Source organism: Meleagris gallopavo, chromosome 1 (assembly GCF_000146605.3).
Source record: "Meleagris gallopavo isolate NT-WF06-2002-E0010 breed Aviagen turkey brand Nicholas breeding stock chromosome 1, Turkey_5.1, whole genome shotgun sequence".
Taxonomy (NCBI): Eukaryota; Metazoa; Chordata; class Aves; order Galliformes; family Phasianidae; genus Meleagris; species Meleagris gallopavo.
Window position 1 is genome coordinate 71939049 of NC_015011.2, and position 12001 is coordinate 71951049.

The 12001-nt window shown below is 40.1% G+C and overlaps 1 protein-coding gene across 1 annotated transcript; it reads left to right on the forward strand.

Annotated features, from left to right (window-relative positions):
* The first annotated feature begins 1660 nt into the window (after positions 1–1660).
* On the forward strand, positions 1661–10656 carry LOC100538926 (AF4/FMR2 family member 3-like). Its single transcript, XM_031553979.1, has 3 exons — positions 1661–1849; positions 5255–5375; positions 9820–10656. The coding sequence occupies exon 3, from the start codon at positions 9880–9882 to the stop codon at positions 10654–10656; it is 777 nt and encodes a 258-aa protein (XP_031409839.1). The 5' UTR covers positions 1661–1849; positions 5255–5375; positions 9820–9879.
* Positions 10657–12001: the final 1345 nt, after the last annotated feature.

Consider the following 12001-nt stretch of genomic DNA (forward strand, 5'->3'; position numbering starts at 1 on the left):
GAGATAAAAAGTCTAAAAAAATGTCAGTTGCAACCAAGGAAGGCATTTTATTGATTGTGTCACTTGGTCATCAAAGTCAGCCCCTTTGTTATAATCGAACCAGTACTTCAAATGTCATTAGGGAAAACATTTAAGGCTCAAAAATATGAGGCTGCCATCTCTAAGAGCTCACCGTAACCACTGGCAATTAGTTCCCAAATAGACATTATTTATACTTAGCTGAAAAGGAACTGGCCCTGAGAAACCGGCCAGCAAAAAGCATGGACGTGAGCAGTGAAACAGAAAACAGACATTAAATGATGGCGCTCCAATGTTGCCTGGCAATTCAGCGAGAAACATAACCTGAATCGTTGTAATTAATTTGTCAAAATTCAACCTTTTTCTTTTGAGGCTATTGCCCTTACAAGGTCTCAAGTTGGCTCGTCCCTTCGTGTTTTAAGATATCACAGAGATATGAGAATGATGGCTCTCTTAAATTCAGAATCCAGTTTCCATTCTGAATCCAGTTTTATAATCGGTGTCCTGCATCAGGATTGGGCTGTGTTTTTTATTGCACTGTTTAAGCTTTTCTGTGGAGTTACTCTTTTTACCTACTTTGGAATAAAACTGGTAATTCAGGGGAGAAATAGACTATTAAATATTTCAGAAAATGTCCTCACTTCAACCTGAAATTTAGTAATTTGAATCATGTGTCAGATTGCAATTTGTAGGGAAATATTGAGAATTATCAGAAAAAAAAATATTTAAAAGTTTATTATTTTTAATATTGGCCTTTTTTGTTTGTTTTATGTTTGTTTTTCATAGCTTTGAAACAGTTCTCATTTTGTTCATAATTCAGAAATGACTATGCGCTAATTTTTCATTTTAAAGATAAATGTTTCCTCACAGAAAACTTGTTCCCATTTCTTGTTTTATCCTTGAATCTCCCGTATCTTTCAGTCATTTGCAGTACGGATTTGGGGTTTTGGTTTCTGTTGTTGTTGCTATTTTCTTTCTTTCTCATTTGGAAGATGATCATCTCAGCACACTCCCTCGGGATCCTAGTCCCTGTACCTGGGAGCTTGGAGCTGGTTTCATTTCCACAGTGCTGGGAGTTGCTGTTGTGGGCTGACTGTATTTCATATGGAGGCTCTTCGTTGGCTGTGAGAAAAGAAGGATCAGTTTAGGCTTGCATGAGGATGTCTGGGTGTAAGCTGACAGCGTCTGAGAAAGCAGCTCAGTCCTTGCAAGTGGTACCAATTGGCCTGTCAGAAAATGGTAATTTGTTATTTAAATAACTGCATATTCCTTGAGTCTTCCCATGGAGATGTGGCAACTCTGTGGTTTCTGAAAGGATCGGGCAGCATTGTTAATGTCACTAAATGGCTATGAAAGGACGTGACATACTAGCAAAGGTGCAGTGCTTTTGCTGCTGGGAAATGGCGTTTTCCTTGGAGTTCGAAGTTTGAGGACATTCCCTAAAAAAATCATAGAATTATTAAGTTGGAAAAGACCTCTCAGATCACCTAGTCCAACTGTCAGTCCCCCCTTCCCACCCCCCACATGCCCACTAACCATGTCCCTCAGTGCCACATGCACATGGTTCTTGAACACCTCCAGGGAAGGTGACACCACTGTTGACAAAGCTGGTGCATTGTCTCCATGGAGATTAGGTGTTTTCATTCCATTTGTTCCAATAGTGGTGTCTGAGGGGATAAAAATTGTGTCAAAAATAGTGTGCTTTAAAAAAGAAAAAGAAAAGAGAGAGCCTAAAACTTTAGGCTTTTTATATGATTGCTTTCAGCCTAACCTGAGACTACATAACTCCTTGGACTTTGTAAGAGATTAAATTCAGTCCCAGGTATTTCAGGTAAGGTTATTGCTCTGCTCCCAGGCTGTCCCCTGAGCCAGCTGTGTCTATTTCTAATTAAGGACTGAAGGAAGCGGTTCCTTCTGATGTCAGGAATAGCGTGATGAGGCTGTGAGCACTTCTGGCAGTGCTGGGGAGAGGTCAGTGATGGGAGGAGGCAGCAGCCACCCTCCCTGTCCATCAAGTGGGAGCCACAGCCACAGAGGGGGTGACCATAAAGGTGGCCTTCCCAATGACATCGCAGCAGCTTGACATTTGTTATTTGTGCCTCCTCTGAGGAGTTCGGCAACCCATTGACATTCTGATCTGTAAAACACCTGAGAATGGCATTTATTCAGAGTATCCTAGGAGAAGCAGGGGAGGTAGACCTACTGTTACTGGGATAAAGTTGTGCAGAGAGTGCTTCAAGCCTCAGACTCTGGTGTTTGGATGCAATTAACTGGTAGATGTCTCAGTGCATCTCTTGGCAGATCATAGGGCTGGGATAAATCAAAGTGTGTTTTTAAAGCAGTGTGCCAAATGCAGAGTAGTGTGATTTTTATAATACAACATTTATTCATATGTATCTCCTGAAGGTATTTGAACCATCACTCATGCTTCAGTTCACGTCCTTTAAGCATTAATTTGTAAGATGCACAGCATTTTAAAAATAACAATATACCATTTAAAATCTATTTAAATTCATCCTTTTGGAGTTTGACCTCTATAAAACAAATATAAATGATGCTGATTTTTAAGAGATGACTGCTTGTATGTTCTTTGGTTACCCAGTCTTGCAAAACTACTTCCATATTTTGGTTTACTGTATCAAAATTCTTAATCTGTAAACTGATGTCTGAGTGTGCACATAGCATATTCATATCTACGTACACCACACACATACGCACAGATGTTCCAGTGAGAAAAAAATCTCACTCTTTGTGAACTATACAGAAAAGATGAACACAATGTAAATGATTTAAAAGGTACATGGGCACTTGGGAATGTTTTAAACTACAAATTAAAAAACGGAAGGAAGGAGGAAAGAAAACTATTAAAAAGGATCATTTTCCATTAAGTGAAGTGTTTGCAGTGAAGACAATTGTAGCAGTTGGCAGTATTCTCCTTGAACCAAAATAAATGCATTTGGTGACATGCATTCAAGGACGTGTGAATCTTACAGCATTCATGCAAATAAGGAGCATCCTTGCAAATGTTGGAGATTTTGCCATCTAGCATTACCGAAAGAATGCAGCTCTTGACTTGCTGCTCTTCCTAACTTACTGCTTAGAGGTGGCATATTAGGCATTGTCACACTGTTTTGCTATTTGCATAATCATTATGAATTATTGCAGGCTGTGAGTTGTGGCCAAGAGTGAACATCTCATTTGGGAAAAGGGTTCAGAAATCTGAGAACTTGTGTCTTACATCAAATAGGTTTTCATCAAATAAAAGGGATATTAGAGACTTGTATGTCTCCATCAAATAAAATAATAAAAAGTCTCTCCACTTCAGGAGTACTACACCACAGCATTTTCAAATTTGTGTGAGGCATAGTGAAGTGTTACACTTGTTTACTTTCAAGAAACTGGGTAGAAATCAGTATTATAATTAATCTCAGAGGATCTGTCCATCTCTATTTGACTGCAGGCTGCAGTCTAAATGCAAAACATCTGGAAGAGTCAACAGGGGATGGGGAAAGGCAGCTGAGGATGAAGTTATAACTGGATCCCTGCAAGTTCAGGAAAACCCACCCAGCAGCGGTTATTCCTGGTGGCAGAAAGCCTACAGCAGACACAGAGGTTGTTGTTAAAAGGACTCTTACCCCAACTTATAGGAGGGGAGTGCACTGAGGTGGCATGCAGTACTGACTGGGGACTACAGGCCAAGGAGCAGTGAATGGCAACTACCTACCTCCTGGCATCAGCAGTGCACACTGTGTGAGCCCTTGGGGATGTTTTGCTACACCTTTCTTCTTGAAGGAAGAATCCTATGTTCCCAATAAACTCCAGCTCCATCTTTGGCATCTGCCCATAGGTGGCTTCCAGAAAGGCTGCCTGATAGCCCACCAGGATCTGGCCTGATGCAGCCTCTCAAGTGAGACCTCACTGAGAGGGCAGATCTGTCTGGGAGGAGTTAGCAACATTAGCAAGCAAATGTAAGGCTTTGTGTTCATTTGGTGACTGCTAAAGCATTGTTGTTAAATCTGCCAGCATCTAACATATCCTACATATTTTCAGCTCTCTCACGTCTAGAATTAGAATCAGATAGCTGTTGGTCTTTTTGCAGGCTTGCCCGAGGCACACTAGGTAATATCACGTGGAAAGCCAATGCAACATATGTTTTGCTAACCGGGAAGTGGTTAGCAAGGCAACTTTTTTTTTCATTAACACATGGTGCACTTACATGACATTAATATATATTTGTACTTTACAGATTTACCGTGCCAGAAGAAAGGCATTAGCTGAGCTATGTAAAATAGGCAACTCATCACAATGTCCTGAAATAACAAGTAAAGCTGATTGGATACACTGGTTTTCTTTTGATGAGAATAAAATGTACAGGAGGTGCCTAAACCTGTGTTGTCTTGAGGAAATTCGGGGAAAGGATTCTCTGTTTTATGATGTCACACATTGTGGTTGAGTTCTGAAAAAAAAAAGTTAATTTTTATTTTGTATGTTTATATTGGTGTCTAATTCATTTCTAAAGATTAATACCTTTGTGTAGTACAGCGATTTTATTCCCTCTCCAGCTATACTCCACCAGCCATATATACACTGTCATGCTAGTATTCATGTATTCGTGTTCTAAAGTTGTGATAGTGTCAAATCCATCAGAAAGAGGAATTGTTTCAGCAGTAGTTTCATGACTTGGCTGATTAACAGAGATCAGAAGAAGCAGCCTAACTGTGGAAACCACTACAGCATGTAGTTTTAACAGCTCTTTAGGGAGCTAGTTAATGAAAGAATCACTACAGAAACACATCTATGTAAAAAAAGGAGCATTCTCACACAACACTCAGAGGATATGTCATAAGTGGAAATATGTTATATAATTTCTATTTACTCATAGCTGTAATTACCATCTGCCTGAAGAGTACTTTCAATCTTTGTCAAAGTTGCTTAGATATTTCCTTTGTCACGTTTCAAGCAGTGAGGTTCTGTACAGACTAGATCCTGCCCTGCGATTCCTTTTCTATTCTTCTGCAAGAATTTAATTATCTATTCCCTGTGTGAAGAAAGCATCAGCATTCCCAGAGACCAGAGCCTCCCTGGTCTGCTTGGACTGGCATTCAACTGATTCATGTTCTTGCTTATTTTTTGCCATCTGTCTGCAAACCAGAGTTCTTCACTTTCAAATTCACACTGGTTTATATGCTGCTTGCTGATTTTTAACTCTAAAAATCTATTCCTCTTTTTGCTGTAGTGTCTACGAGCCGGACAGAAACGTGCTGCGCAGGAAAGAATGGGAAAGGAGAAATCAGGAGGCCCAGCAGGAGGATGGCACATTTAACACCAGTTACTCCCTCTTCAGTGAACCATACAAGGTAGATGCTTTCCACCTGGGAGACTTTTTTATTTTAATTATTATTATTATTATTATATTTCACAGTATTAAATCGCAGCCTGCAGAAGGCATTGTCTGGGTCTCAGCAACCTCCCACAAGTGCCAACCCCTCAAAATTTGCATAGAACATTTATGGTTCATTGATAATTGGATTTTTCTTACATTAGCTTCCTATAATGTTCAGCAGCACATGAGAATGAAATAAATGAGAAATGTCCTAACAATATTTGAGATGGCATTAAAACTAGGAGGTGAAGGTGATGGTGCCCTGTTTCTGCAACACATAGGAGAAAGTAATTGTGTTAGAGTTATGTGTGAAGGTCAAGCTATACAGTAAACATCATGCTCTGGCCAAGGTTAATGTGATGAAATATCTTGGTTTTATTTTCTTTTCCTAAAAGCAGTACCAACAGTATTTGTCTGCTAGGCATGTTTTGCCCTCAACAAAGGCAGAAGTAACTCAGAAGTAAACTCAACTCCTTATTTTAATCCTCGTGGAAACAGCAAGGTGAGACACAATCATCTCTGCCCACTAAAGGCAAACCAAGCCTTTATGGATGGGACCAGAGACCAGTATCCCACAGAGGGTGCCCCTCTCCTCTAGCTAGTCAGTGACTTTGCCTGTGTGCATTAGAACAACATCATGTATCTCCTACTGTGACCTTCCAGTTATGCCCAAGTTGCTATTAAATCCACCGTACTGTGAAGCCTTTCCCCTCCATGCTGCTTCACTTGTCCTTGATGCTTTGGGTACTCAGTGTCTCTTTCCAGAGTCCTATTTGGGACCGGGACTTGGCTACTGCACCTGACTTCAGTGTTTCCAAGCATCTGCCCGTGTCCCAGGGTCACCTTTTAACTTGCTATTCCTTCCAGATTGTTGTTGTTTCTAGTTCCTAATAAAAGAGGAAGATCTACCACCTTCAAACCATATCCCTTGATAGAAGACAACTCTGCCTGCCTTGAAGCTGACCTCCAGCTGCCTGAATTTCAGATTCATTACAAAGGCATTTAGAAACCATGGGAAATGTCTTGAAATCTTCCTTAAGGCTCCATTTGAAAAAGTCTACTGTGAGACCAATCAAGAGCTAATGCATGGAAAAAAGTCTGAAACATGTTAGCTGTGTCTTGGCATTTACTGAAGACTCCATTGCAATAGGGACGAATAATTTTCCATTTGGCGGATCCAGTTGGATATACTCCTAAGATAAAAAGGACCTGTTTTTTTTGCTTGGTCTCTGATACTGTTTTGTTTGTGATATTGAAAGTGGGTATACTGAGGCTTAAACTACTTACAAAAAGTGGCATAGCTGGAATACTGTACACACTTGGATTATTACCTCTGTCTCAGTGTACTTACTGTCATGCTACAGACTTCATGTATCATGGACTCTCCAGTAGTTTCTGAGTTATTTATGATGTCTGAAGGGATCTTTACACTACCTCAGTATAATTCCATCTACAATAGTGGGAATTGATGAAAACTAGTGGATGCAGTCTGTAGAAGCAGGGAAAGTGCTTAGCAGGTATCTTACAAGAAAATCAGAACAGGCACGCCATCCCTGCTTATCACTTGTAAACATTGTGGCCATATTTGGACTATCCTTTAGAAAAGGTGCTGGCAAAGGATTTGTCATTCAGAAGGCCATATCTGAAAATCAAAGACAGACTGGGAATCTCTTAAATAGTATGTACTCTTTCTCAAACAGCAGATTTCCTGAAAAATCTTGACTCTTTCAGTTGCCCCTTATCCAGTTCATTTCAAAGTATCCATAGCAACCCTCTCAGAAGGATTCCAGGAAATCCACTGTCTTTTACTAGAGATGTATTTTGCAGGAGATAAAAAAATAGGAATTTCATTCTGGATATTTCATGGACAGAATATTTTGACCCATTAATCACAAGGTGTTTTTCATGGAGAAAAAAATCTGATGGCCTTCCATGCAACCATCTGGCTTATTTTTAGAAGTGCTGGATCTTGCAGGTCTTCAAATGCAGGAATACATCCTACACTGAAGAATGTCAGAGCACTGTAAGTTATAAATGTTTGCACAGAATGCTTTTCCCACTTACTCATTTTGTGATTATGTTTTCCCTATGTGAGTGATTAAATAAAGCCAGCAATATTTCAGAGCAAATAATAGGAAAAGCTTTAACATCTAAAGCTCCCAACAAGTTACCTCAGGTCCCAGCTGTTTCCCAGGAGAACATAGGTGAACTCTTCCAGTTGAGCTCAGCTCAGCACAAAATCTCCCCTCACGATGTCTTCAGTGTATCCAGAAGGAACAAACAATACCCACCAGTTGACAGCATGTTCCATTGTACAAGCATTAGATCTTTTTGCTGCAATTATTTTTGTGGTTATCTGGCATTTCTCATTAACAGGCATCTCTGTGTCAGCTTCATATCATACCTATAGTCTACTGACTTGTCTGGGCTAGTGACAGTCTATAGATAATCTGCAACTAGGCTTTTATTTACCTCCCATCCAAGTAGCAGTCATGAGATAGAATGACTTTCTATTAGGCAAGTTGGACTTTTTGGTACAGAACTTAAAGATAAATTCTTTTGCATCCACTGATCCAGCTGGATAGAGAGCTGCCCCACAAATGGTCTGTGCTGGAAGAGACTTGTGGGGATTAGGGGCCTTGTTCCATTCTGAGGTCCTTGTTGCTGTGCTCCTGGGAGGGAAGGAAACCTGAGGCACAGGCTGGCTGAGACAGGCTGGGTGCAGACCCAAGCGTAGATCTCCTTCCCTAGAGGGAAGCTGGAAATGCATCTTTCTTCAAGATAGCTACACAAGTTGAATATCCACTGAAGGGACAGAAGAGATCCACTGAGTAAAAGCAAACTTCTGTATACCTTCAGAAAATAATAATTCTGGTCAAGGAGATACCTAAGTGTAGTAGCCACAGACCCCAGGAGACATATGAATATATCTCCAACCATCTTGAAGATCAATAAGCCCAACTGCAGATAGCCATAAATGAGCAGTCCAGATCTCCATTGCCAGCTGTTCAGTTTTTACCACTGTACCAACAAAGCATCCCCATGTAGATGCCTTCTGTGCCTCTTAATCTGCCTGAGTTGAACATACTTCCTACCCCAGTTAAAGCTGTGAGCTAGACAACTCATCTGCAACAGTTTCTTTTTAGATATGAACGATGGTTCCCATTTTTGAGGCCTCTTAAGTAATTTCCTCTTCTCTAGGACATTATGTGATTCTTGTGAAGTGAAGGAACGTTCACTTCTTAAGCTATGCTGACTGTGAATCAATGCTTCAATTTTATTGGAATTCTTGAAAAAAAAAATCCCCACATTTCCAGGGTGATTGGTATTGCTACTACATACTTCACATTTTGGTTATTTTCCACTCCCTTTACTTCCTTCATCTCTAAGCTACTGTTTCCCCCTTAAACAGAGGATCCTGAGATGAAAGCTTGGCCTTCTGAAGCATATGAGTGTTTCCCCATTGAGACTCCATGTCTGGAAAAGAGATAGGAGAACACCACTATCTCATTACTATCTTCCTCTGAAAATACAAAACAAAAGACACACCTGATTCTTGGTAGGGTTCAGAAAAATCTGTGCTGCAGAAATGCTAATGATATCCTCTTTTGCTGACAGTTTAAAGAAATAATTTTCAACCTTCTTCAGTATTTTTTTTCCACTTGTTTTATTTCTTTGTGGAGCTTCTTCCTTTTAAGCAAGGAATTAAATGGATGATTTCAAAAACAATGATTAATCTTAAAGGGTGGAAATGCTGACTGTGTCCCCCCTGCTGTACAATTAAATACTGAGTATTTTCAAGAATTTGGGGAGTTTTACTCACTCGTTTTTCTCAAAGGGAAGAATGTTCTGGAGTGAACATCTCAACAGAGCACTTTCATCAGAAGGATGTAACGATCTGTAGTTTTCCCACTGTCCCATGACCTGCCTTCAGGTTATCTTGCAGTATTTGGCTGGCTTAGACTGGAGAGTTCATTCAGTGCTTCCCAGATGCTATGTGAAAACTTGAAGAGGCAGAGAAGGTAATCAGGAATGCAATATTTTCATTCATGGCTGAAGGAGAGTGTGCACTGGACTATAGGAAAAGTTTTATCATGGTCAGATTTAATCCAAACTGTTCTGTGTAGTTGCAATAATAAATTTTCTAGTTTCCAGGTAATATATTTTAACTACAGCATGATACCAGTGATAGATTTTTTTTTTTATATACTCTAAGGCCCTTTATAGCTTTTCCAGTTCAGGGTAGATTTAAGATGTTGACAAGTATCTTCAGAGACAATAAGGATTTTCGATTTCATCCCTCAACGCTGCTGCTGAATAAGACAGTGCAACTTCAGTAAAGATTTCAGCAGAAGCGTGCAGGGAATTTTGTTTGTCTTAGGTTGGCTATTGTAGAACACTCAATTTTTGTTTTGCAGACTAACAAGGGGGACGAGCTCTCTAATCGCATCCAGAATACACTGGGCAACTATGATGAAATGAAAGATTTGTTAACCGACCGATCAAACCAGAGCCACCTTGTTGGGGTTCCAAAACCTGGGGTTCCTCAGACACCTCTCCCCAAGCCCGATGAACTTCTTATCGCAGACTCAAGACCGCCACCTCCTCCTTCCATTTCCAACACTTCTTCCGCACCAACAGCCCTACCTGCGCAGCAGAGCAAAAGCACCACGATGGGTTGGCAGAAGGCTGGGCACAATGCTGCTTCAGAGGGTCAGCAGAGAGCCAGCAAGCATGGACACCGCTCACTGGAGTCCCACAAGGGTGACTTCAAACTGGCAAACCAAAAATCCAGTCTGGAGAAACTGAAACGCTATGCATCTAGTCCCACCTCCTCCTCCTCCAATGCTGCCCAGCAAAGCTCACTGAGGGCCACACTAGGTGACAGTGTCAGCAGAGTGCAGCAGCCAGCAAAGTTAAATTGTGGCTCAGAAGGAGGAGCTCAAGTTCAGGAGAGACCCTCAAAGCACAGCAGTGGGCACTGTGTCCAGAACTTCCCACCATCTCTTGCTTCGAAGCCCAGTCTGGTTCAGCAGAAACCAACGGCTTATGTAAGGCCAATGGACGGTCAAGATCAGGCCCCTGATGAGTCTCCAAAGCTGAAGTTATTGACAGAGACAACCAAGTTGTACAGGGGAGTGCCTTCTAACAAACCTGATTCGGCCAGGACCAAGTCAAAGATAACGAAGTTCAACATTCCTAAGCAAGAAGAGGTATGTGTTTTGATGCTTTTTATGACATCCTATCCTGAATAGATGGATAGATAGCAGCTTAGAACTGCAAACTGCATCTCTTTACATATTTTTAATGTCTTAGTTTTTATATTTATTTTTTACTTTGCAAACATTGACATGCAAATAGCAACTGCATAGTAATGTAAAGATATCTCAACATCAAAATGTCTTCAGGTCCATAACACCTCCTCACTGCCACATTTTCTAATAGTATATATTACTTTTTTTTTCCTGAATGTCCATATGTAATGTCTGGATATTTTAAATTCGTCTTTTAGCTAGGCTTGTGTGTTATGTCACAGTGTTCGTACTCGGTTGACTTTCTTCTTTTTCTCAGTGATTAAATGAAGTGCTTGGCATCAGAAGTAGTTCTGCCATCCTCAATGATGTCAAAGTAGTTTTACAATCTAGATAAATTATAGTTAGCAATGTGAGATCTGTGGAATAGATAAAAATATAGCAATGAGACTCTTGTTCATAAAATCTTCTCTTTCAAACCAATTTTCAAAAAGACTAAGGTTTTCTTCCTAAATAAACACAGTCTATCAAAATCAGTCTTGCTATAAAGGTGAGAACATATCCGAAAAAACTTCTAGGCAACATTTCTGTTATTAGCAGTAGATGTGAAAGGTATCTGTTTGGACTTACTTATTTTATGTTTATTTATTTCACATTCCATTGGCTACAGTAGGACACCTCATTTTGTCACTTGTGTATTATGTGATTTTCTGTTTTGTGTTTTTTGGGTGGGGAGGGAACGGTTGTTTTTGGCAGAATGAAGAATGTGGGTTTTTTTATTTCATGGGTGTATTGAGAGACCTGTGCGTTTATACAAAGACGGTCACATCCTCTTGTGTAAACTGGTAGAGCTCCCATGGCTTAAACAATTTATAGTATTTATAGGACTGAATGATTCTATTTGACTGAATCACTGATAGCGTCTCAGAGCAGAGAGATACTGATTGTTTACTCTTATTTGATGACTGTGGTGTGCCTTGAAATGTTTTTAGTCATTTTTTTAAATTTTTTCTGGCACTGCTAAAAGAAAGGAAAACTCTAATTTTTGGTAAAGCTCTCTGGCCTCTTAATGCCTGTTTTTCAGAAATGGAATTGACTGCTGTATTCCCTCCTCAGTTTGGTTGAGGAAAGAAGTCTCTCTGGAAGCAATTACTTTTCTCAGTTCTTGTAGACATTATGCCCATGTGGTTTTTCTCTAAGTTTAAGTTCCATCAGTTCCAAACCATTCTGAAGAGATATGTTGTTACTGAAAAAGGATTGTTTTAGGCACTTAAGTCAGATTTGATAAGCAAATTTAGCATTCACAGATCGCTGTAATTGTGCAGATAGATCAGGTAATGGCATATGC

Excerpts from the sequence above, each read along its gene's own strand:
- LOC100538926 (XM_031553979.1), top strand. The coding sequence starts at position 9,880 with ATGAAAGATTTGTTAACCGACCGATCAAACCAGAGCCACCTTGTTGGG.